This window comes from Papaver somniferum, chromosome 3 (assembly GCF_003573695.1).
Source record: "Papaver somniferum cultivar HN1 chromosome 3, ASM357369v1, whole genome shotgun sequence".
Taxonomy (NCBI): domain Eukaryota; kingdom Viridiplantae; phylum Streptophyta; class Magnoliopsida; order Ranunculales; family Papaveraceae; genus Papaver; species Papaver somniferum.
Genome location: NC_039360.1, coordinates 133769322 through 133795959, shown reverse-complemented (window position 1 = coordinate 133795959; position 26638 = coordinate 133769322). Strand labels below are relative to the sequence as shown.

Below are 26638 nucleotides of genomic sequence, written 5' to 3'. Positions count from 1 at the left end.
GGCCTCGTCAAGAGCTATCCGCGTCGTCCTGTACCTGCCTCCTTGCCTGGCTCCTCGGGACCCTCATCTGGTGGGAGCGTCCCTTCAACTCTTCGGAACAACCCTGCTGATGGGGCGGCATCATCTAAGTAGAGACCGGCATTAGCCTTCCGTTAGATTTTGCTAGTATTTTGTAAAAAGAATATTTTTGATGTGTTTTCCTTGAATTGGCCTTGCCGCTTTTTGTAACCAACCTTTATGAAATGGATCTTCTTTTGATATACCTGCAATATCAGTTTGTTGTTTATTTTAAGCATTGTGAGGAAGGACACTAAAAACAAAAGAAGAGTGTTTTAAGTGTTTGGGTGCGATACCGAAGGGAGGTACCTTCGTGATCGTCTTGAGACCTGTCACCCCGCTGGCGAACCCTTGGCCAGAGGATTCCCAGACGGTGGGGGCCGAGGCAACGTTCTAGGATATGGGGTTAAAATATTTACATACACCCATTCCGTCGACCCGTTGCCTTAAGATTGGTTGGGTATCTCTTTCTGCTGGGTGCCTTCCCCGGTCTTACACTTATGGACACTGATGGGGGAGCCCTGAGAGATTGTAGATTAACTACTTTCCCCAATATTGTTGATAGTTTTGTTTACTTGAATTTCAGAAAGCTTGTTTGATTGATAGGTTGAGGCCTGTACTCCTCGTCCAGAGATAGAAACATGTAGAGCGGTTACGCTGCCTTCTTCTTCTGGATTCTTCACGCAGATGCAAAGCTGCGTTGCTCCTATGGGTAGTACGGTTTGAGCCACTTAGCATTCCAAGGATGTCGGAGAACCTCGCCTTTCAGATTGCGAAGATAGTAGGAACCGTTTCCCGCAATGTCGTGTATTATAAAAGGTCCTCCCCACGTAGGTGCTAGCTTTCCCCATTTCTTTTCTCGTTGATACTGTGGGATTGTTCTTAGCACATACTGCCCCTCTACAAAATTTCGAAGTTTTACCTTTTTGTTGTACTCCCTTGCTAGTCTTCGTTGATAATTTTCCATCTTCTGCAATGCTGCTTCCCTTCTTCCTTCCAGGTCGTCCAATCTCTCTAACATCATGTCTGTTGTGAGATTTTTCTCCCATGCTTCGGTCTTTGTGGTTGGCATGAGGATCTCTGTTGGGATGACTGCTTCAGCTCCATAAGTGAGGAGAAACGGGGATTCCCCAGTGGCAGATCTTCGTGTTGTCCTGTATGCCCATACACATTGTGCAACTGTTCACACCATCGCCCCTTATGTTCGTCTAATTGTTTTTGAGGATAAGGGCGAGGGTCTTGTTAGTGGCTTCCGCTTGTCCGTTGCTTTGAGGGTATATGGGGGTGGATTTGTTCTTCCTTATTTTGAAAGTATCGAAGAGCATGTCTATATTTTTCCCTGTAATGCTTACCATTATCGGACACGATTTCTGCTGGTATGCCGAACCTGCAAATGATGTTTTGGAATATGAAAGTAAACACATCCACGTCTCTGATCCTGGCTAAGGCTTTAGCTTCCACCCATTTACTGAAGTAGTCCGTGGCTACTATCAAAAATCGTCTTTTCCCTGATCCTTCGATGAAAGGCCCGACGATATCTATGCCCCATTTTGCAAATGGCCACGGGCTATCTACAGAATTTAACGTTGTTGCTGGCGCGTGTATTTTTGGCGAAACGCTGACATTCTTCACATCGTCGGGACATTCTTGCGGCATCCTGTATCATTGTGGGCCAGTAATATCCTTGCATTTTTGCTTTGTCGGCTAGTGATCTCATGCCGCTATGATTCCCTGCGTCACCATAATGGATGTCGTTTAGAATTCGATGCCCCTCTTTCCTGGACAAGCAGCGTAGTAACGGTCCGAGGAAGGATTTCTTGTACAGGATTCCATCCCGAAGGTCATATCTTCCTACTTTGGAGAGTATTTTCCTGGCTTGTTTATGATCCGCGGGTAAGTTCCTTCTTCGAGAAACGCATGGATCACCATTCTCCAATCATCTTCGTTGCTGAAATCTTCGTCTTGATTTGCTCTTGACAGGATATCTTCTTCGTCAAAATCGTTATGGATGTCTTCTCCTACCTGGTCTTCGATATTTTCTTCCACTGTATCTTGATTGGTAGCGAAGGAGAATTGTGATGCAATCGAAGGCTCGTATACCCTTGTTATTTAATAGCTTCGACGCTTTTGTCCTTCAGCATGGATGATATATATGCTAGGGCATCCGCGTGCCTGAGATCCCTTCTGCATAAGTGCCGGAACTTGATGTTCGGAATTTGTGATGCCAATGTTTGGACCAAGGCCATGTAAGCTGAGAGGGTGTCGTCGTACACATTGTACTCGAGCCCTATTTGCCGTATGACAAGCTGCGAATCACTTGTCAGTCTTACATCGGTTACCCCCATCTCTATTATTAAACGGAGGGCATGTACGACTGCCTCGTATTCGACGATGTTGTTAGTATGCTCTTTGAATTCTAACCTGAGTGCCTGTACGATCCTTTCTCCGGTTGGGGTGGTGATGACGATGCCTATTCCTGCTCCTTCCTTATTTTTGGAACCATCGACGAAGACTTCCCATTGTCTTTGACTCGCGGGTTCGAGGATATCCATTGGATCCTTGCTTTCTTCCTCGGCTTCTGGTATTCCCTAATCTCTTCGTCGTTGTCCAGGGGGAGGTCTGCTAAGAAATCCGCCAAAACTTGGGATTTTCGGGAATGTTGAATTTCATGAATGATGTTGAATTGGTCCAGGTGGGTGTTCCACTTGGCTATTCTGCCCACTTTTCCTGCGCTTTTAAGGACTGCTTCCAGTGGTGCTTTGCATGGGACCCGGATGAAGTGAGTTAGGAAGTAGGTTCTCAGCTTTTGAGTAGCCCATACCAATGCTAGGATAAGTTGTTCGATCTTCGTGTAGTTCCTTTCCGCAGAATTGAGGGTCTTACTGACATAAGATAGGTTGTTCTATCTTCGTATTGGTTTTGACCAACACTGCGCTAACTGCGTCTTCCGTCGCTGCTATGTACAATGCCAAAACCTCATCAGGATCAGGCTTCTGCAGGATTGGAATTGAAGCAGGTGTTCTTTGATTTTCTGGAAGGCTTCTTCGCATTCTGCGGTCCATTCAAACTTACTCCCTTTTTTGAGAATATTGAAAAAATGTTTGCATTTGTCCGAGGATCGGGCAATAAATCTGCCCAAGGCTGCTATGGACCCATTGAGCTTCTGCACTCTTTTAAATTCTTCGGGGATGGCATTTCTACTATGGCTTGAATCTTCGCTGGGTCTACCTCAATGCCCCTTTTTGTTACCAGATATCCGAGGAATTTCCCTGAAGTGACACCGAAGGTGCATTTCTCTGGGTTTACTTTCATGTGATGCTTCCTCATTGCTTCGAAGATATCTCTCAGATCCTGATGGTGATCTTTGCGCAGCTTACTTTTGACGAGCATGTCATCAACGTAGACTTCTAAGGTACTACCAATCCATGGCCTGAAGATAGCATCGACCATTCTTTGGTATGTTGCCCCTGCGTTTCGAAGTCCAAAGGGCATTCTAGTGTAGCAATAAAGGCCATGTGGGGTGTAGAATGCTGTGTGTAGTTGATCTTCTTCTGCCAGGGCTACTTGGTTGTAACCAGAATATCCATCCATGAAAAACTCTTCGTATCCTTCTACTGCTTCAACCAGCTGATCTATGCTTGGCAGGGGATAGCTGTCCTTTGGACATGCCTTGTTGAGGTTAGTAAAATCGATGCATATCCTAACCCCTCCATTTTTCTTAGGAACGACGACCATGTTGGAGATCCATGTAGGGTACTTGACTTCTTTGATGAACCCCGCTTCTAGTAGTTTCCGAAGTTCTTTTCCACTGCCTTATGGTACTCCGGTGCAACTTTTTATTTTCTGCCTGAAAGGTGGCGTGCCTGGTTTGATGCGCAGCTCGTGTTGGATTATTTTCGGGTCAATCCCCGGCATATCTCCTAGCTTCCAGGCGAATACATCCGCGTATTCTTTAAGTAATTTGGTTAAGGAATCTTCTCTTCTTTCGTCCATTATGGTCCCTACTTTGATCATCTTCGGGTTTTCTTCCGTTCCTATGTTGATTTCTTTCACGGGCTCTACTGGTGTGAACACCGGCTTCGGATCCCCGAGGACTGGGACGTTCTTTGATTGCTATTTGGTATGTTCTGTCCTTGTTGGCTGCTGAAGTACTGTTTCTGTGTTTAGGACATTATCATCCTTTGTCAAACCCCTCCTGTGGTTTCCTTGAGGAACAGGTCTATGGCCTTTCTTTCGCGGCTTCTTTATTTTTAATTCTTCGGGTTTTTCGCTGCTCTTCTTGTTCGTTGTTGATACGATCCTGAGTGGCTTGGCACTCTCTTGCAGAGACCCGATCTCCCTTGATTTCCATCACTCCCTCAGGTGTAGGGAATCTGAGATATTGGTAGTAAGTTGCCGCCACTCCCTTGAGTTTATGTAACCACTTTCGTCCAATAATGGCGTTGTAGGGGGATGGGGCGTCAACCACGCTGAATCGTGTTTCTACTTTCATGGGTCCGGCGTTAACCTGCAACACGATGTCTCCCAATGGCTTCGTGGGTGCTCCATTGAATCCGTAGATGGTGTAATAAGAGGTCATAGCTGTTCTTCATGGAGTTTCATTCGTTTGAATGCGTCGTAGAATAGAACGTTTACTGAGCTTCCCCCGTCTATGAGGATCTTTTTGAGGTTACATCCAGCCACTGGTAGTGTAGGACCAGGGGGTCGTTATGGTCTTCCATATCTTCTTCGATATCTTTCGTCGAAGATAATAGGTGAGTCCATCCACTCTTCGTGCTCGTCCACTTCTACACCATCAATCTTATACAATTCGCAGTGGTCCTCGAACTGTTTCCGTAGCCTCTTTCCTATTTGTGTGTAAGTGAGGGCCCTGCGGCTTCAGAACACGAGATGGTTGATTGTGCGGTTCCCCTCTGGAAGTTGGACTGGCTTGGTCGTTTGGATCTATCCTCGGCGACCTTTCGTATGTAATGTTGGAGTTCGCCAGCATCAATCATTTTTGGATCATTATTTTGAGGTTTTTACATTTCTCGGTCTGGTGTCCGTTGAAGCAGTGATATTCACAGTAATCTTTAGACTTCTCGGATCTGGGGCTGTTTTCCCTTAGACCATGGCCACTCCAAATTTTCCCTTCCTTTGATCTCTCGCAGGATCCGGCATAGCTAGCATTGAGCTTCGTGTAAACTTGATCTTCGAATTTTCGATCGTTTTTCGTCGTTCATCCCTTCGTTCCTTTATCTTCGTGAGGCCGTTCCACTGAGCTATTCCTTTTGACCCCATTGGTTTGTTCTGCGGAATTGGTACGGTGAGACCTCTGCGGTACGCCCTCGGGTTTTCACGCTGGATTTCTTCAAGACGAGCGTGCTTTTCAATAATTATTCGAAGATCTCCTCTGTCTTAGGCACGCTTCCATGAATCTCAACAAATAGTGGACTCATTCGGTCTAATCCCCACTTGTAGCAGTTGATACTTACCACTGGGTCCACACTTCCTATGGCTTGGCAGATCTTGTGCCATCTGTTAGTGTATTCCCTCGTGTTTCCTTGTAGCCAATTGCCAGCGAAAAGAGCTTATCCATTCCGGTGTTAACAGCCTTGTTGTACATGTAAGTTCTTAAGAACTTTTCTGCGAGTTGGTCGTAGGAGTGGATGGAGTCCGGCGGCAAATTATCAAACCAAGACAATGCCGATCCCTTCAGGCTTGATGGGAAGTATCTACAGAGTACGGCGTCGTTCTGACTCCATCTGGCTAAACACGGTTATAATACCGAATATGTGCAGCGGGATCACTGGATCCGTCATAGCATTCGAAGGTCGGGACAGGGCACTTCAGCGGAATAGGGGTGTTGGCCAGGCGATGAGTTAGGGGCATGGAGTTAGCCTCTCTCATGACCTCCTCTAACCTTCCCCCGCCTTATCTAGTTTTTAACTGCCTGATCTCGGCCATCATTTCATCACGCAGCTCTTCCATCGCGCGGTGGTGCCCTACGCTCTTCTGCTCGTGATAGTCTGACTCTGCGTCATTATAATCCGGGTCGGATGCACTACTTCCCCTAGCCGCGTCTCCATTAGCTGCTACGATGACTCTTCGGTCTCGATTAGGTTCTGGTGCCTTTGAATTGGCTTCATCAAGTTGTTGGCTGGTCTTCGTGCTTAGGGAAATCCGGTCTAAATCTTGTTTTTCTCTGGCCAACAGAGCTACAGCATCTGCGTAAACCTGCTGGCTCTTCTTCAATTCTTCAAGCTCAGCCATCAATCGATGTGATTGGTTTGACCCCTGATTGGGAGTCCCAGCTCGTGCTACTACGGCCATGGTGCCGCCTTCTTCTACGGTCTGCAATAAAGGTGGTAAAGGTTCAGCTTCGATTGTTGGCATTTCCAAATCGGGCTGAGTGCCCATCTGCGGTGTTAGAGCCGCCGGCACAGTTTGATTTTGATCGTTTGTTTATGGCATTCCGAAGGTTGGCGGGTGCGCGGGTTGATGTGTTCTGGATTCATCCACCCTTTCTTTTGGTTGATGAAATCGATTCGTAGCAAAAGTTTTGCTGGCTTCTGCAGCCTTCAGGGTTGCCGCAGCCGTACTGTACTTTGTCGCCGCTGCTCTGAGAGGCGCGGCTGCAACGGAGTTAGCGTTCATAGGCGAAGTGATTTCCGCAGTATCCTGCCTCTGACTAGTCATTTTGGCTTTTTCTCCTTTCTGCTTGCTTCGGGTGATGACCGGGGTTGTCCTTGGTGCTTCCTTTGACGAGGCTTTGGATTTTCCTGCTTCCTGCATCTTTTCCATCGTGGGTCCTTTTGTCGCTTTCTTTACTCACAATTTGTTTTCTTTCTGCAGAAGGGAATTTCAAACAGCGAGAAACAGAAATGTCCGTGCGGATCGGGTTAGTTTGCGAAATACCTTACTCCAAGACAGGGAAAAACTGCCCGAGGGCCACAGAAAAAACTCTTAGGGAGGCTCATTTGATTAAAACATATGAGTTAAAATACATGGGTTAAAGTCTTATTAAAAGTGTGGATTCATTGAAAGTACGTGGAAACGCGAGAAGATCCCTTTTAAAAATGCATGTAGATCCTTTGAAAATTTACGAAAACCCACCGGAAAGACAGGTCCGTACGAGATCTAAAAAAATGTAAATCCATGGATCTAAGTAATAAATCTTTTAACCAGTACACGAAGATACTGCCGGAGCTATCGAAGATAACGGGTGCGTTTTTGAATATGGTAAAGTTAACAAATGATAAATACTGTCAGAGCTAATGAAGCAGAGCAATCATATGCTAGTTTAAGATGAAATCACAGGATAAGATAAATCTTTTACCGGGACGAAGTCCCTGTTTCTAGCGCCAAATTGTGAACACGTAAATCACGAAGGCATCCATATATTCACAAACAGTGTTCGCACTCTATATACACACTCGTACTGATGAGATGATTGTATTGATTCCTTGGCTCAAAACCTTCGGTTTTATCATAGCCTCATCTAATATCATCACTAGAGGCGTTCACATAGAGGAAGATAAAGAAAACGTAGTATAAAAGTAAAACTCGTGGAGTATCAAATGAACGTAAAGTGCTGAAATGTAAATAAGACTGGGATTTACGTGGTTCAGCACTAAGGCCTACATCCACGGGGTTGTCGTTTCACTATGCATTAGATGATTACAGAGGTAGTCGAATGACTTTGGAGTTTACATAGGTCTGTGAATTATACAAAGATAAACTTACACTCACAATCCTTCTCTCTCCCCTCCTTTCTCTCTTTTTTCCGATCCCCTCTCTCTTTGGGGAGAGGGGGTATTTATAGGGTTAGAGTGTGGGACCCGTTTCTGTGGGCCGTTGGAACCTTATCTTCTTGTGCTTTGTGTCCATCACGCGGAGGTCTTCGTTCATTGCTTGATCACGCAGAGTCATCCTCGTTCGTTCCACGGGTTGATCGACACGTATACTGCTCAGAGTGTTTAATGCGGGTAGTTGAGACGCATGCTCGTGTCAGACAAGTGTCTTCTGCCCCTGTCACGTCCATGTCAGTCAACCTTCTCTTCACCGTTGATCTTGGCTTCTTTTGGGGATGGGATAAAGTAACTCTTCGGGAGTTATTTAGTGATCCGCAGTACATCGTGTTTTTGGTACATCTTTTAACTTCTGCCCTTGGATTTGTTCGGGTAAAGATCTGACGTCGCGCGGGATGGGCTTCTTGGCTGTGGGCATGCATCATCATGTTTTGATGACTTGGTCCACATGCTCTCCACATGTCTTCCTACATACACGTGTTTGATGATGAAATATGTACACACACAATGATATATATCTATCTATTCATGACATTGGGATGAGAAAGGCCAATTAACTTGGACAGGATATTTATCAATCACGTACATGAGTGGTGCTTGTTTTTGTTGCCTCCGCCTTTGATTATTCAGTTGGATTCTGATGGCCTTTGACTGCACTCCCAGCTTTAAAATGATAGTAGTAACAATCGAAACTACACTGCCGATCTTCTTAGTCATATCGATTATCGACGAAGGGTCAAACAATCCAGACAATAATTTCATTACGACTAGTGATTTAAATTTCCCCATATTAGTCACTGCTTGCTAATCATAATGGTCAATCGCAACTTTTGTAGTTTTAACTTGAGCAACCTCCAAAATGTAGTGGACCCTTGAGGCCCGCCATGATTTAGTTACCGTTATACCAAACCACGCTCCCCTATACAATTTAAATATGACAAAACATGTGACATACTATTATATAACTCTTGGTTCAACTCAACATCTTGTACCTCACTTTGTCATGCACCAAATTACAAAACCCTCACAAATTTAATTCGAATTTTCAAGTTTTATGCGCCCGTCCAAGTTCGTCCGGCGTTTAATCATTGTCATACGGATCATCTCATCATCCTTCAGATCAAAAGTGGTTGGCCAAGTAAATATGAGTCTTGTTGGGGTTATTTAAAATCTTTGCAGAACCCCTTTTCCACATGTATGCGGTAGTTGTAGACGCATAAAATTAATTACATCTTAACCTCGAGATACCTGTCATACCGGACACTTGTCAAAATCCCAAAGGCCCAACTTTGCGATTCTTTCTAGATTGGGTGTATAAGACCAATCCGAATCTTAAAAGAAGACGTATTTTTCGAAGAAGAGGTAAATAAAAACCCGCCCCCTCTTCCTCCCAACCAAAACTAAAGAGACAAACAACAAGGAACCTTCTTCCTCTGCTTCTATTATCACACTCCAACGGCTCAGGTACCTTCTCTCTCTCCTTAACTCTGCAATGTAAGATTTTTCCCGATTACTTTTCAGTTCATCTAGTAGTGGATATGAGATTTCCGGCAGTTATCAGTTCCTCCATTCGTATCCTTATTTTTACATTCTCAAAACTATGTTTTGTTAGTTTCACAAGTGTTTCTATGTGGTTTTTGTAACTTTAGAAGAGAACCCTTGCTTCGAAACAAGTTTTTTTTTCATCTATCTCTCCGGTCACCGTCTCTAATTTATCGGCGGTAATTTTTCAAACAAAAAAAAAGAGAAGAAGAAAGAACTGTACGACTATATATGACCTGTAAAATGACCAACATACCCGTATAAGTTGAACTAAGTCAAGGCTATTTCAGTCATGATACAAGAATACTATGGTCCTGTATCTTATCTTTAACTAGCAACTAGGGTTTGAGTACTGTGTGAAGCGATAAATTTGAGATCTTGCTGTAGATTTCGGCGGAGATTGAAATTTTGAATATTTTTATTCTATTTTTCAAGTAATATTTTTATTCTTTCTTTATCAACGGCTCTTGAGAAATGTGATGTCAGATTTTTCATTTAATGGGGAGTGAAATAGTCAAAAAAAAAAAAAAAAAAAATCCTTACTGATTGACCGTCTACTATTAATTAACCTTCTAATTATGGTTAAATTAATCAAATCAGGGGACTTAATTTGTTAACAAATGTGCTGCAATTAATGATAATTATGGTCGTATCTTTGAAAATGGGTGTTCCTAGATTCAAAAATCTCATTGATAATGGCACTATAAAATTAATTTTTTTGTGAAATAATAATCACAATGAGTATTTGGTGTTTTTAGGAGGTGAAGAAGAATAAGGTAAGTGCTGAAAATGGTGGTGCAAGAACAGAAGAAACTTTCACAGTCATGGTGGTTTCATGGTCATAACAACAACCAAAAGACTTCTCCATGGCTACAATCAACTCTTTCTGGTAACATCTTTTCCCCTTAACCCATGCTTTTTCGTTAAAGACAATTATAAAAGAGGAACTTTAGAAAAAATAGTTACTTTAATGGCTCTTTTCGTTTCATGACCGTTAAGTGTTTATATTATGTTATTTAGCTTCTTTTTGTTTTGATTCATGACCGTTGTCTCTTTAGTTGTTCTTTTGTTGTAGATTGTAACCTCATTAGGACCACTTGACGGTCATGAATTTTACACCCCTCTCTTTCAATTGGAGTAGTCCTTGAATAAGTAGTACATTAGAATGTCGTGAGCCAATTTTTTAGTTGTTGCAAGAATAGGACTCTTTTTTTTCCATGTATCCTGTTTTGCCTCGGTTCATGTGTTCCCAAATGTGCGAACATATTAGCAAGTGCCTTGGTTTTCACTTTTCAGCTATTGAGAAGTGGTGACAAGAACAGGCTGAAACAAGTGTACTTGATTATATAAACCTATAGTATAAACTTCATCTTTGATTGTCTCATGTATTTTGAGCTGCTTAAACTGAAATCACTGCATAAGATCATTTCAATGACCTTGATTAGTAGACCCAAAACTCAAACTTCATTGTCATGATCCCTGTAATGTGGATTGTCTGGATTCTAGTACTGTTTACTGATTTTCATCTTGGTTTACTTATACTTGTGCAGAACTGGATGAGAAGACAACGGCAATGCTGAAATTGATTGAAGAAGATGCAGATTCGTTTGCCCAGCGAGCAGAAATGTACTACAAAAAGAGACCTGAGTTGATTAACATGGTTGAAGATTTCTACAGGACACACCGCTCCTTAGCTGAGCGATTCGATCTACTCAAGTCAGAACCCAAAAGCCGCTTGATTACCTCCTTAAGTGCACCTATCCCATTTAAATACCAACCAAACAAGTTGCCTCAAAGCCAGGAGAAATGCTACGACAGCTATTCTGAAGATGCATTCGGGTCTGATATGTCTGCACAATCTGATATGTCTGCAGAATCTGAAGTCGACGACCCAGAAGAGGAGGAGATCGCCCTAGTCCATAAACGAGTGGAAGATCTTGAAGAAGATTTTGGGGAATCCGAAGTCTACGAGCCCGAAGAGATAGTCAATCAAGTTCGCAAAGGTGAAGAAGCAGAGCAAGGTTTAAGTGTAGGTGTTAATGAAAGTGAAGAAGAAGTTAAGAAACTGAGGGAAGAGATAGAGAAACTTAGAGAAGAGAATAAGATCCAACAGGAGCAACTGAGAGAGAAAGATGAAGAAAAGAGAGAAGTCATAAGACAACTTAGTTTGTCCATGGAGATTCTGCGGGACGATTTGAATCGAACTAAGAGTAAGGTTACGGAATCAGCACTCAAGAAAAAGAATCCATTTGAATTCAATACATTCAAGGAACTGTTTTCAGGAAAGTTATTCAATGGGCTTTCAAAGTCTAAAGTCACAACTATCGTAGCTCTCTAAGAACATGATTTTGGCGACAGGAAAGAGCGAAATTGTAATTTTAATAACATAGGTTATACGGGGATTTCATCATGGCAGGATAATGTAACAATTAGAGAAAGCTTACTAGGAATTTCATGGTTGTGTTTAAACTAGGTCTAGAGTTTAACTCATTTCTTTCAGGTATTCTTTATCAACTGGTTTATATTATGTAATAGTAAAATATATGTATGTAGATTCTGTTTTCTTGCTCAATTATAATCTTTGCCATCTATATCCTGAGCTTCTACAATGTTTCTATTTTCGTCATGGTATTGCAGTGTTTTCGTTACTATCCCAGCTGAATTTGATTCCAGAAAGTGGATTCAGGATCCATTTCTGAAATGCTAGTGGGAGAGACCCACTAGCGCACTACTAAACAGTACATTCCAATTGAAGTGGCCATTGTAAACAGACCCAGGCACCCAGCATCTCCATGAATCTAGAATAGAAGTTTCCAAGTAATGTCCTAAGATCAAAGATGTGGTCTACCAATTAAAGGGTCACATGACAAGACATTAATATGAATCATTGAAACAGAGTGTCGTAGTAGTGGTAGAGCTAAAGATTAGTTTAATGGAGATTTATAAGTTGAATATACTTTGCAAAAGAGAAATAAATAATACAGGAAAAATCAAAAAGAGAAGATTTTAATATAATCTTAGGAACAATCAATGACATACACATCACTCACCACTATATACTTACTTGAAGCACCACCCAATTAAGAACAAAACACTCTACAAAATATGACAATAATAATCAATAATTGAAGCATGACCTAATAATGATAATAATTCTGAATTTCAATTCAAGAATACAAGAAGAAGAAGAACCCAAGAAAAACTGAGAGACCCAATTGTTATTGTAGAAGAAGAGGACATGGGAGCCATAGAAGGAGCAAACATGGGATCAGAAGAGTCCATCTCATCAGGATTTGGTGGACTTGGGTTTGAAGGAATTGTAGGGAGACCAGATGGAGAAAGGTCTGATGATGAAGTACCAGGTGAAGGGAATAGAGGAGTTACATCTGGTGATAAACTTGGAGATGAAACTGGTGGTAGGTTTGGTAGTAATGCTGGTGATGCTGAAATAGTTGAAATCTTTTCTGAAGTTATTCTGGTGGATAGTGTAGGTGATATAATCATCATGAATGTAATCAAGAGTTTAATGAGTAATGAAAAGGAACCCATAATTGTGTATTGATGATGAATGATATGATAACTTCTCTCACTCTCTGGGAGAGTGTGTAATAAATATGTCTGAGAGAATGATTTTGAGAGAATGAATGAATGAATTTGTGTTGGTTATGGATTACTCCACTAGTAGTTGATGAGATTGTTAAAAAGGGGAGGAAAGGATGGAGGGTATTTGGTAGGGATCAGTGCTAAGTTGTAAATTGATTATTATTGGGGTAAAAGATGAGAGAATACAGCAAATCATGTTTTGCAGTTTAGCTAACAGACAAGATCACTATTAAGTTTTTTTTTCCCTTAAATGATACAACTGGCTATTTTGGTCATGGTTAGGTAACACAAATAAAAAAGGCCTAGATTCATAAAGTTCTGCTTTTCATCAGAGGCTCTTATTAAGCACTTTTTTATTGGGGGTTAGTAAGAAATATTTGCAGAATTCCTATTTATCTTGCAAATTACTTCAGATTCGTTTAGTGCAGACTGCAGAAAATACAACTTACTTACGGTTAAGTATTGCAATGTGATTAGACTGAAACTCAACTCAAAATACTACTTTCTTAACTTGACAACATTTTTTTGGTTTGGTATTCCTTTTTTCTTCAAACAGAAAAGAAAAGAGACTTTATTGCTATACAGTACACAGAAAATGACGTTACTGTCCCCGCGCAAGTCACGGGGTGAATCAAGTAAACGACGTTGAAGACATACGTTATTTATTCAGGGACCATTTTGGTTGGTAGAGGGTTGAAATTTGTATGCCCGAACAATGTCAAAATTTTCTTGTAATTTCCATCGGACGTTTGGAAAATATGCACCAATCGTGCTATTTCACTAAAACAGACTAGCAACGCCATGAGTTTCCTATGGAGGAAGTAAGAATCTACAATAAAAATAAGGAATTTCACACCAACAACACAACAAAAGGGACAAAATGTGTTGGAACCTAGAGTGATGGGGTTGTTAAAAATTATATAGGAAAAGATTAGGTGGTTGAGATTCATTCAGGAGTGACATGTGCTTGTCGCTTCTTCACGTGCATGATACTGTTGCAGACAAATTCCATTTTCAAATCAAACACAGCATGAGAAAATAGACATTTTATTCCTTGGACTTTTATGAACAAACCACAATATTTTTCTCTGTAATTCCATTGATTCTCTTAACCCAGGCAAAGAAAGCAAAACCCTAGTATCCTAACTTATATGCAGAGGGACAGAAAAGGTGAGAGATCTATTTTAGTAAAAACACTAAGTTATGTCACACTGCAGTGACAAAGGATAGTACCTCTCCAGTGTCTTTACTCTTTTACAGCCTCAATTTACATATTAAGTCCGAGAGATGCAAGGAAACAGGATATAATGTAGATGGAAAATGAAAACATGGAAAAACTAATACAGATCAACAGGGTTACAAGTATTACATAAATTACAGAGATTGGCCAGATTCGGACTAGGGCAGTAACAGTGTATTGTAATTCCAAATAAAATGACTCACCGCAGTAAGAGGAAGGGTCATTTCTCAAACGCTAATCAATCTTCATGATAACCGCTAGGCTTTTACAGTTATTGTATCCTCTGCAAAAACAGATTATTTATGAATACTTGAACAATGGATCAAAATGATTACTGACCAGCAGATAACACAAACCTTACCGGCAATTCATTGGGATGCAAATTCAAGTACTCCGTATTTTATTTGCAACGTGGAAGCCGTTGTAGTTCCAAGCCCACAATAAAAGCAGCATCAGCAACACCAGGAATGCCCGAAGTTTTAAGAATGGAAACGATGGTTTCAACTTTAGTAATATCTGATACCGATATTGATAATATCATTGCTTGTGACATATACTGCCTACAGGAATACCCTAGAGCATGCAGCATTCGCTTTAATAGTAAGCTCGATACCACTCGGCTCCAAGATTCTAGGACTGCGACAACCTTGGGGAGGTTCGTCAACAACCCAATAGTGGCTTCCCTTGGTGCTACCTTGAGTAATAAAATCATACATTCGGACGCTAAATCTGCAACCCGTGCTTCATCTGAGCTACTCAATTCCAATAAGACGCCAACGTTGCTACCAAAATCGGGTATATCTTTGATGTAATTTTGTTGGTTAATTACCCTTGTATCAGAAGAACCATCACTTAAGAGAGCTGGTTCCTTGGGATAAGGAACTCCTTTGAGGGCTCCCATGACGCGCAGAAGAAAAGCCCTGCAAAGTGCAAGAGTTGGTTCGAGAAAATCCTCCATCTCCTTTGCATTCACAAACTCAAGCAGATTACCAATCTTTCTCACCACTCGCAGATGAGAGAGAATCTTAGTATCCAGCTCAGGAGCAGATGCTAGAGCCAAACAGAGCTTAACATTGTTCACATTTGCACTAGAAAGGTCGCCATGGAGAAACTCAAAGCACTGGGAAACTGTTTTCGAGTGGAGAACATCCGAAATTTTAATGTAATTAAACTCAATCAGCATAACCAAGAGCTTCTGGGCATACATAGGAATGGGTTCTTCATCCTCGATCAACGTCGGGTAGAGAGGAAGGAAATGACCATTTGATATCAACTTCAGATTCTCTGCTTGCTTCTCATCTTCAAATGGTTCGTTCAAGAAAACTACCATCACATCAAACAAAAGTTTCAGGCATAAGAATCTAGAATCTCCATCTTTATTGCCCTTGTATAGCATGGCAAGACTTGGGAGAATCTGACTGATAAAAATGTCAGGGTTCGCAACAATAAAGGACAATTCATCTGTTATAGACTCCAAAATCCTCAGAAGCGTTATCTGGAAATCATCTCTTCCCTGAAATCAATGAGCGAGATCATATGTGAGCTTGGGTACAAAACATCTGAAATACCCTGTAATCGAACATGGCCAGGCCAAAACATCTTAGCTATGTAATATTGGCCTCGATTTTAACAAGAAACATTCAGCAGCCTTAAAAGCTGATGGGTACTAAAATGATATAGCTAAGCAGTTCACATAGGATTGATCAGCAAATGAACCACAAGTGGTTTCTTCTGGTCAGGAATGAAATTCTATCTTACCTAATGTATTTTATAAATATTCTCATGAGTCCTGATGTTCTTTGCATGGAAGCTATAACAAAAGAAAAAGGAGGATAGATGATAGTTTCATACCTGGAAAGGTGACTCCACAAGCTTGATGAGACTCGCCACTTGCTGCAAGACCTGAGGGTTCATCACTCTCTGCTTGAATGAGGAGCTACCAAGAAGATGGAGAATCACAGCAAAGAAATTAGTGATTGTTTTCGCAGTTGCCCGGCCACCGAAAGAAGATATCTGGCCAAGGCGTCTCCCGCCCATGATTTCTCGCACATCATTAGTTATAGTCTTCAATAATCCCGGAACGGTATTGGTCACAAGCCCAACAAAGGCATCCAAGCATCTCTGTACATATTCGTCCTTCTCTTTTCCCAATCTATCAACTGCTGACAACAGTTTTGCATTCCAGAAGAAATGGGGTAGCCATTTTTGGTCATTATTACAAAGAAGGCCTATTAGAAAGAGCGTCTTTCCTCGCAAAACTTCGGTTCCTTGCTCAAGGAGAGAGAGCAGGCTTTGTATCAGATGCTTCTCCTCCACGAGATGAAGCTGTCGGTTCATGTTTGTGTGAATGGCCATAATTAAAAGGTTCAGACCAATCTGCTGTTCACGAGGGTTCCCTTTGATGAGAGCAGTTGCAGTGTCTTTGAATGAGAGCTTATCCATTACAGATTGTATGCTAGGGGGGTTTGAGCGAACCAAGCGTACCAAGCATGAACCAGCAGTGAGCCTCGTACTCTCTTGTTTTCCCACAGCCTTGAATATGTGGGAAAGTTTTCTAATCACATCCTGGCAATTGAATCGAGCTGCCCATTCCCCTCCTTGACTACAAATATTTTCAATTGTTCTTAAAGCATAAAGTTGAGTCAAATCATCTTCTCCGGGCTGTAAAACTGAAGACACCAATGCAATAACTGGACCAGGAACCTGTAAAAAGACAAGAAGATGTTATTTCGAGAACAAAAAAAGAAACTTGAGCTAATGAGTTTATAGTAGTAAAACATACTTTATGAAACATTTCACTAATGAATTGCAACACTTAGTTTAATAAAACATAATGCCCTGTTAGAAATGGTTATAGTGATTGACAGATGGCTGAAAATCTTTGAAGTTTCCCAACTTGGACTCGTGAAGTAGAAGAAATAGTCTCAGGAAGGGAAGTTTACCTGCCAACCAGATGCAGATCGGGTATCCTTCGATGGAGACTCCGGAGGATTACTTTCTCTATCATGCTCACTCTGAGTGGATATGTAGAAAAGCAGTTCTCCCAAAGCAGCCATAGAAAACCTTCTTACTTTATCTTGTTTATCCCGTAGACCATCTGTCAGTGCTCCTAAAATGCCAGAATTTGATAAATCATCTTCAATGAAAGTTGAATGACGAATCAATAAGCCAATCAATGAAGCAAGCAGGACACGCAGTGTGGAAGCCTTCGATAGTCGAAACACTTTGACCAGAACTGGCATAATTTGACCATTAGTTACGATATTTGCAGCATCTGCATTTCCACTTAACATTTCAAGGTATCTTATCACGTTTTGCTTCTCTGAAATAGGATTATTCCCATTCAAAACAGATATTATACGATGGTTGAGCTTTTCAAGATGCTCTTTAGGCATCTTTATAAAGTCAGATATCGGCACTGCATCAAAAGGAAGCGATGGTACAGCCTGTGATGCCTTGTCACCTTTTCTGCTGGGCATAACAGGTCTTACCGAGAGATCAGATGCATGCCAATGTACATCAGAAAGACCTTTAGATGACTTTGAAGAGTCTGCATTAGGGCCACTATCCAAACCCGCTTTCAGCATTTTCCCTTTTCTCGGGTGACCAACACTAGGTGGTGTAGCAGCCACATCAAACTGTGGGGTAGAAGATGCCTGTCCACTTTCTTGTGAGTCATCACAAATAATCATATCAGTGTCAAGTGGGGAATCTGATTGGTTTGTACTATGATCAGATTCTGCTCTTCTGTCATTATCTTGAGTTTGGATCGGCAGTGTTTCATCGGTGGTAGAAGTTGAATCAGACCCATCAACTTCATCAGTTGCTTCATCACTTGCTTCGTCCTCGACATTCTCACTAAAATCAAGTTCCATATCATTGTTCTCCATTTTCACCTCAGCATCATTTTCAGAGTTCTTGGGCATGGGTCTCCTGTAGTTCTCTTTATCATTCTCCTTCTGCAAATTCGTTTTTGCAATCCTTGAGAGTCTTAAAAGATTCACTGCTCTTGGAGCAATTGAAAATTCTTTTTTCTTCTCCACAACAGCCCTACCAAAAGCCTTTGTCACCATTTTCTTGCCACTGGGCGTATTCTTAGCTGGTGACTCAAACCCTCTCGCTCCTGAAATAGAATTCTCATCCTGTTTAGGAACCCCTTTTGAGTCCCTTTCCCGAGTTTTTGGGGGTGTCTTGCTTTGGAGTGGCTTATCACCATTACGTTCTGAAAGACATGGTTTAGCATACTGTTCAATCATGTCAAGGAAAGCAGGCTCTGGAGGTAGAGACACAACATTGAATTTTGTTATCCAAAAGTCATGCAAACACAGATCAGACCACGTTATTCTTTCAGCTGGATCCTTTATCAGAAGGCAGTTAATCAAACTCGCAAACGAGCGGCTTGGGTTGCCAGGGAGAGGAGGGTATGGATCAGATAATATTGCTTTTACAAGCCTAGTGAACTCTTTTTCAACAAAGGGAGGTCTACCCGCATAGCACTCGTAAAGTACACAACCAAGGGCCCAAAAATCAGAAGCATATGAATGCACTCCTCCATCCTGAAACAACTCGGGTGCCATATAACACGGTGTTCCACGTTTCGCTTGTGGTAGCTAACAAAACAACAATTCATATAAAGATTAAGAGAGTGTCTTGATGAACAAATCATGCATGTTAAAAATGGTAAACATCAAATGATGGGACTAACCTGGGAAGATGGAGTTTTGGATATATCTATTAGTCTTCTGGCCAATTCAAAATCACAGAGCTGCAATTACCAATGAAAAAGTAAAAATTAGAATAAGAGTTTTTCAGAGGGAAAATGTACGTATATACCCTCTTTTAAGAACAGAAAAATAAGGGGAAAGCAAACTACCTTTGTGCGCCCGTTCTCATCAAGTAAGATATTAGACGGCTTCAAGTCACAATAAATGATCCCATTTGAATGCAAGTACCTAAACAGCAGTGGCAGTCTTCAGATATCAGCTCCCAGATAAACACTATGTACCGAAACCTTAGAAATATCAAACAATTTGCTAAATATATGAGCTTGAAGCATAACTTACTGCAACGCCTTTAGTAGGTCACGACCAAAGTCATGTATTGAATCTTCAGGAAGCTGAGAATCCTGCAAATCCAGTTTGTGAACTTTTAATTATGAACATATGGACCATACCTTAGAAGATCCAGCAAATCGTTTATTCAGGCCAGCACTGTATACTAAAGATTTCATGGCTTATATTGAATAAATATTAATCCTGTGACTATGCATGAAAAGCTAATATGTCCTAAACTAGTCTGAGAAGTCTGATAAGTAAATTTTAACAAAGCTCTAACATAGTATTTCAGTATTTGAGCAATATTAAGAGAATCTAGTGGAGATATAAAATGCACTGAAGCAGCACCAAAGAAATATAGTATGATACCTGACGTAACAAAGTCATGAGATCCCCACCAACACAATACTCTAAGACCAACCACAAGTGTGCTGAAGTCTCGTACCTAAAAGGTAGATTTGCAAAGAAATTAGATGCTGGCAAATATACACTCTAACCATCTCAAAAGATTGTACCTAAAAATGAAATGAGAAATACATAACAACCTCAAAGATAAGCGGTAAATTTTAGTCAAATATAGCATGAAACAGTAACAATCCCAGCTCTCTAAATTGCTAACATTTAAACGTTTAGATACTTCATAGTGCAACATATATTTAAAGCACCTTGACCAATCAAGCTGCCTACTTATGTACCAAAAGAATAACCAATAACCCGGGCTTGCTTACCATGAATAAAATTTGAGTACATTTGGATTATTTAAAGAGTGAAGAATCCTTACCTGCATAGAAAATAGGAATTCATCAGCATACAACATAAGCAACAAAAGGTAGAACTGGAAAGTATTTCCGCATTCCATGCCTATGATATATATGCCATATATCACTTGGCACGACAGTAACAACTGTGTAAGACAAATTAGCACATGACCTTAAAATAATTCTACAACAATATAAAACAAAACAAGGAAAATGAACAGAATATAACATTTAATCTATATCAAAATGGAATGCCTTGGCCAGAGATGAGCCTGCTTAGTTGTTGGTCCAATTTGATACTCTTATCTATACATCGTCCTCTTTCGCAAATACTACAAATGGTGGATTCACAAATGAAAGGATGCCTAACTCGCCCGCCGACTTCTAAACTTCCCCATATCATTGGTTATATAAGTTCTACAGCTCCACCAGCAGTTTCCCCAATCACAGTAAAGAACAAGTAACAAGGGTTTACATTTTTCCTAAACCCTTAATAGGGTTTACATTTTTCCCAAACTTCCCCATATTATACCAACATTAAAAAATAGGGTTTACATTTTTCCTAAACCCTTAACAAATGAACTTCAGATCTAGTAACAAGGAAAGCTCAAATTACATGGTGACCAAAGAAATTAAGCCAACAAGAACGAAAATCCCTAGTTACTTACTTCTTGGAGGAGTTTACTTTTATGAGATTTATCGACACTTTTAACAGCAAAATACTCGATCGTTTTCTTCTTTCTCGCTTTATAAACAGTCTACAACAACAGCATCAGAAATAAATGAAATTAAATTGTATGAACAACTCAGAATCAAATAAAAATCTGAAAACATAACCAAGAATCAGTAACTCAAATAGATGAATAAAAAAACCCTAAATCGACGTAAGTTAGGTTATTACAGAATATTTTCCTCGACCAATTGCTTCATAGACGTGATACTGGTTCATCTTTGAAACCTTAGACTAGAAAAATCGTGGATTAGAAATTAGAGAGAGAAAGAGAGACTGGGGGCGGAGATTAGAATTGAGGATTCTTTTTAGTGAATAGGCGGGAAAAGGGGGGGAGTAGAAATTAAAATCTTTTCTCAACACGAACCTCCGTTAAATTTTAACTGCCGTTTTGTACTAGAAGTCAAAATAGCCGTTCACATTTTATAATTTCAAATCTCATTATCGCGCAACGGTGGGTCTCACCTCGTGGGACCCGCATAGCAAGCTCCACTCTAGAATTCGAAACTTTTACCACCGGTTTCATTAGGAAGCCTATTATTGGGGCTTCACATTCCAATAGAGGGGCTTCACATGGATACTTAGTGACTAAAAAGTTGATTATGGGGTGTCTTGATGCAATAAAAAATGTCCAGCGTACCCTTAATCTAAAATCAAAACCTAAAAACTAAAATCAAAACCTAATTCTAATCCAAAAGACTACTCCTCTTCTTCTTCTAAACTTCCTCTCCAACTATAACTTCTTCTTCTTTTTTTCAATTGAAATCATTTCATCATTTTCGATTAATGGGCGATTAGAAAAAATACAATCGTTGATTGAAATCTCTATTAATGATGCGAATGAAGAAAATTAATAAAAGTTATGGTAATCAACAGACAAGTTACGTTCAAAATGGTTAGCTTGATTGAAGTCACTGAAAAATTAGGTTTGGACAACCAGTTACGGTTAGGTTAGGTTAGGTTAGGTTTATAACCATAAGTTAATTTACGGTTGGATTCGACTCTCATAAACCTAACCGTAAGTACCCTGTATCAATTTTCGATTGGGTTTGACATTTTTTTACGGTTGGGTTTTAACCTAGTCGTATATGATAAACATGAGCATAGAGATTCTAATGTAGTTGTGAGAATAATTCTTTGTATCTTCATTGATAGGCAAAAGCCTGATTTATACATGTTTACACAACTAGATAAGGCAAATAAAAGATACACCTAACAACTAGATAAGGCAAATAAAAAATACACCTAACAATATCTAGGATATATACAGAAAGAATATATATGCAGTTACAACCAAATAACAAATACAATAATGTCAAGATATATCATATCTTGACCATATCTTAACACCCCCCCCCTCAGACTCAAGGTGGTGGAGTACACATCTTGAGTCTGTAAATTAAGAATCGAAGACGAGAGAGTGAGTCTTGGTGAAAAGATCAGCCACTTGAAATTTTGATTTAACATGCGGAAGAGTGATTGTACCTTTCTTGAAATGATGACGAGTAAAATGACAATCTATCTCTATATGTTTTGTACGCTCATGAAAGACACCATTATGTGTGATTTGAATAGCAACCTTGTTATCACAATACAGTGGTGTAGGAGAAGAAATTAGAACTCCCATATCACGAAGTAGCCACAATAACCAAATGAGTCCAGATGTGGTGTGAGCAAGTGCTCTATACTCTGCTTCAGCACTTGAACGAGAAACCACACTTTGTTTCTTACTTCTCCATGAAATCAACGAGTCTCCCAAGAACACACAATAGCCTAATAGATTTTCTATCCGTAATATCCCCAGCCCAATCGGAATATGAGTAAGCTTGAAGAGTGAGATCAGACTTTGATGAGAAACACAGACCTTGATGAAGAGACCCCTTGATATATCTTAGAATTCTGAGAACAGCTGTATAATGAGTAGACCTTGGAGCAGACATAAACTGACTGACTATGTGAACTGCATGACTTATGTCTGGTCTCGTAATGGTCAAGTAATTTAGACTCCCTACTAGTTGACGATACAGTGTTGGATTAGACAATAGAGTCCCATCTGTAGGACTGTATTTTACATTCAATTCAAGAGGTGTGTCAGTTACCTTATTGTCAGATAGCCCTGCACGCTGTAGAATCTCAGATGCATATTTGACTTGTGATATGAAATAACCAGTGGGTGACATGCCAACTTCAATGCCAAGAAAGTAACTTAAAGATCCAAGATCTTTCATCTTAAAACAATCACTGAGATATGATTTGAGTTCAGTGATACCTTGTAGATCACTGCCAGTAATAACCATTTCGTCAACATACAATAGAAGAATGACAATTCCTTTTTATGACGATCTGACAAACATAGATGAATCACAGAAGCTTTGTGTAAATCCATACCGGAGAATTGCATTGCTAAACTTCTCAAACCAAGCACGAGGTGCTTGTTTGAGTCCATATAATGCCCGTCGAAGCTTACATACTTGATTATATTCATGAGGAAAACCAGGAGGAGGTTGCATGTAAACCTCTTCTCGTAACTCACCATGAAGTAACGTGTTTTCACGTCCATTTGATGAAGCCCCCATTGTCGTGCTGCAGCAACAGCAAGTAATGTAAGAACTGTAACCATTCTGGCCACTAGTGCAAATGTTTCTTCATAGTCAACACCATACTCTTGTGTATAACCTTTTGCGACAACTCGTGATTTACATCGTTCAAACTCACCATCTGACTTGGTCTTAACTTTATAGACCCATTTGCTTCCAACAACTGATTTTCCAGGAGGAAGGTCCATCATTTCCCATGTGCCTGCCTCTGCATGTGCTTCCAATTCATCATCCATTGAATCTTGCCATTCTGGAATGGTTGCAGCTTCTCTGTATGTTTTTGGTTCATAAAATGACAAAATAGAAGACAAAGAACAGTGATAGTCTGCATACTTAGCTGGTGGTCTTCGATTGCGAGGTGGCAAAGAATTTTCTTCAGAATCAAGATCTCGTTCCTGAGTTGCACTGTTAGGTTGAGTCGTAGAGTGGTCTTGGTCATCCGTATTTGGTGGATCAACAACTAGAGGAGATGGACTTTCAGGAGTAGATATAGGAAAAGTGATAGGATTGGATTCACTGGGAAATGGATCAGAATAAGTGAAAGACTCAAAAGATGATGATTTGCTGCTTGGAAGTGACCAAAATGGAACTTTCTCCCGGAATGTGACATGACGAGAGACACGAAGATTTCTATTAACTGGATCATAACAACGATACCCTTTTTGTTCAATACCATAACCAAGGAAGACACACAAGACATTCTTTTGACCAAGTTTATGACGTTCACGTTCTGGAAGGAGTACAAAATAAGTTGAACCAAAGACTCGAAGCTCAAAATAGTTTTGTTTCTTACCATAGAGACGCTCATAAGGTGACATTCCTCCTATGACAGTTGTTGGGACTCTATTGATGGTGTAGACTGCAGTAAGGACTGATTCTCCCCAGAAATTTGAAGGAATTGAGCCAAAAATTAACTGAGTTCTAGCTGTCTCTATAATATGACGGTGTTTACGTTCTGCAACTCCATTTTGTTCTGGAGTTTCAGTACATGACAGTTGAAGAATGATGCCTTGGGTTTTAAGAAATTCTTTGAATGGATTGGAAATATATTCACCTCCTTGATCAGCACGAAAAACTTTGATCACTTTACCAAACTGAGTTTTTATCATGGTTGAGAAATCAACATATAACTTAAGAAAATATGCTATAGAGCTGAAAAGATATACCCATGTATAACGCGAATAATCATCAATAAAACTGACATAATACAAAGCACCTCCCTTTGACATAATTGGAGATTTACCCCAGACATCAGAATGTATAAGAGCAAAAGGTTCAGTTGAGACAAAAGTGCTAAGATTAAAAGAAATAGCTGGTTGTTTTGCCAGTTTACAAGAGATGCAATTTGGTTCTTTATCTAACCGAGTATCTCCTAGTAAACCCTTATTGATCATATATGAAAGACGAGAAAAGGAAACATGACCTAACCTAGAATGCCAAGACATGAAGGGAGATATTGACACAGGTGCAGTGGGAGTAGCAGCTACGACATGACTTTTAGATTCCGCTGAGAGAGCAAGAGATTGAAAGAGATACAACCGACCAACTCTACGGTCTATCCCAACTAGCTTCCCGGTTTTGAGATCCTGTATAGCACAACCAAAAGAAAAACAATATGTGTTATAACCTTGATCACACAGTTGACCAACTGAAATAAGATTCATTGTAATATTTGGAACAAGAAGCACATCTGGTACATAGAAGTTATTTGAATTGTTGACCAAGCCTATATGACTTGCAGTTATTGTTGATCCATCAGCAGTATGAATCTTAGGGGTGATGACAGGATGAAGACTTTCAAAAAACTTTTGATTAAAAGTCATATGGTTTGATGCTCCTGAGTCGAGAAACCATTCTGTTGAATAAATACATGAGGAGATAGAGAAGGCAGATGCAGCTGTAGGGTTGTTACCAATTGAGAGTGTTTGTTTAATCATCTCTTGAATATCAGCAAGGTTTGGTACTGAACCACCACCAGGTACAACTAATGCATATGAGGTTGTCGATGTTGCATATGGATCTGTTGCAGATGAAACTGGAGCTGCCGTAAATCTGGTAGGTGTATTGAATTTGTTTCCCCCATTAGCATTAATCCTTCTCATGTTTTTTGAGGTTGGTGAGGTGATGAGTGCCAAATATTGTATATATTTATCCCTTTTTGTTGGCATTTTAACTCATCTTTTGTGCATTAATTCTACATATTATCCCATATTCTGTATTTTCAGTGTTTTCAAGAATAAATATTTTTATTAATTAATTTTGCATTTTTAGGTAATAAATAAAGCTTGGATGAGTCGCGGAGCGAAAAGAGCAGAAAAGTAGTGAAAAGCCGGGAGAAATTACGCAAGGAAGCCGCGAAGAATGGTGCGCACAACCTCATTTTCTACACACAAAAGCGCCTCCGTTCTCAGCCATCAGATCAGTTCTCAGAAGCATCCGACGGTCGCTCCTTCATAGATCATCAAAATATGATGTCTCTGCCGAGCACCACAGCGCTGAAATTCCAAGCCTTCAGATTAGATGGTAGTTGAATCCAACGGTCGCTACCTTGCTGTGCATCGAAGTTTGATATCTCCGCCTTACACTACAGTACCTAACTCCATCAAGTACCGTTCATTTTGTTGTATCATATAATCCAACGGTCGCTCATCGCTTGCCTCCGCATCACCGTCCGATCTACCAACCATCTTCGCATCTCGCAGCTCAGAGTCACAGAACATCAAAACTAGATACATCCGCCTCACACCCTAGTGACCGAGCACCACCCACCTAACCAGACACCCCCCCCTTCTCTCCCAAACCATCGAGCCATACCCTCTCCACCATCTTCTCCACAGCAGACCACCGTACACCACCACCTCTGCCACCAACTCACTGCCACCACCACACCTCCACCATCATCACCCCTATCTTTCTCCATCATTACCCCCTTGTTCTAGCCTCCTATTATATAGTTTTCTCCCCTAATTTCTCTCTAAAAACCTAGGGAAGAAATCAATAAAATAGGACGAGTTGGAAAGATGCAATTGAGGCATGGGACGGAGCAGGTGAACAAGGAAGGATGGGTCAGCGATTGATTGAAGAAATTGCGCCATCAAAGTAAGATTTTACGAAACCCTAATTTCTCAATTTTTGGGATTTTTATAGAAAACCCTAATTTTCTGTTAGGAAGGCATGGAGGAGCTAGAATAGGGATGTGGGTTCGAATTAGACCCATTACGTTAGGTAAAATCATATACCTAATTTTACTGTTCAATTGGGTAAATT

General features: G+C 40.5%; 2 protein-coding genes across 3 annotated transcripts; one reads left to right on the top strand and one right to left on the bottom strand.

Moving 5' to 3' along the window:
* Positions 1–9136: 9136 nt before the first annotated feature.
* On the top strand, positions 9137–11961 carry LOC113361651 (protein NETWORKED 3A-like). The gene is made up of 3 exons (XM_026604825.1): positions 9137–9311; positions 10148–10278; positions 10940–11961. The coding sequence occupies exons 2-3, from the start codon at positions 10179–10181 to the stop codon at positions 11725–11727; spliced, it is 888 nt and encodes a 295-aa protein (XP_026460610.1). The 5' UTR covers positions 9137–9311; positions 10148–10178; the 3' UTR covers positions 11728–11961.
* Positions 11962–14258: 2297 nt separating this feature from the next.
* LOC113357430 (serine/threonine-protein kinase RUNKEL-like) lies at positions 14259–21074 on the bottom strand. Of its 2 annotated transcripts, XM_026600812.1 has the most exons (11): positions 20946–21074; positions 20713–20802; positions 20015–20067; positions 19656–19731; positions 19296–19357; positions 19106–19184; positions 18938–18997; positions 17175–18842; positions 16084–16935; positions 14594–15745; positions 14259–14515 (listed from the first exon to the last, which is right to left on the bottom strand). In XM_026600812.1, exons 1-10 carry the CDS (start codon positions 20991–20993, stop codon positions 14633–14635), a joined length of 4101 nt encoding a protein of 1366 aa, XP_026456597.1. In that variant the 5' UTR covers positions 20994–21074; the 3' UTR covers positions 14259–14515; positions 14594–14632. The 2 variants fall into 2 exon arrangements, with proteins under 2 accessions (XP_026456597.1, XP_026456598.1); XM_026600813.1 differs by lacking the exons at positions 19656–19731; positions 20946–21074 and having other exon boundaries at positions 20713–20765.
* Between the last annotated feature and the right edge of the window lie 5564 nt (positions 21075–26638).

Coding starts and splice junctions, on each gene's coding strand:
- LOC113361651 (XM_026604825.1), top strand. CDS start 10,179: ATGGTGGTGCAAGAACAGAAGAAACTTTCACAGTCATGGTGGTTTCAT. Junction 10,279..10,939: donor GCTACAATCAACTCTTTCTG/GTAACATCTTTT, acceptor ATACTTGTGCAG/AACTGGATGAGAAGACAACG.
- LOC113357430 (XM_026600812.1), bottom strand. CDS start 20,993: ATGAACCAGTATCACGTCTATGAAGCAATTGGTCGAGGAAAATATTCT. Junction 19,185..19,295: donor GACCTACTAAAGGCGTTGCA/GTAAGTTATGCT, acceptor ACTGCTGTTTAG/GTACTTGCATTCAAATGGGA. Junction 18,998..19,105: donor ATGAGAACGGGCGCACAAAG/GTAGTTTGCTTT, acceptor TGGTAATTGCAG/CTCTGTGATTTTGAATTGGC.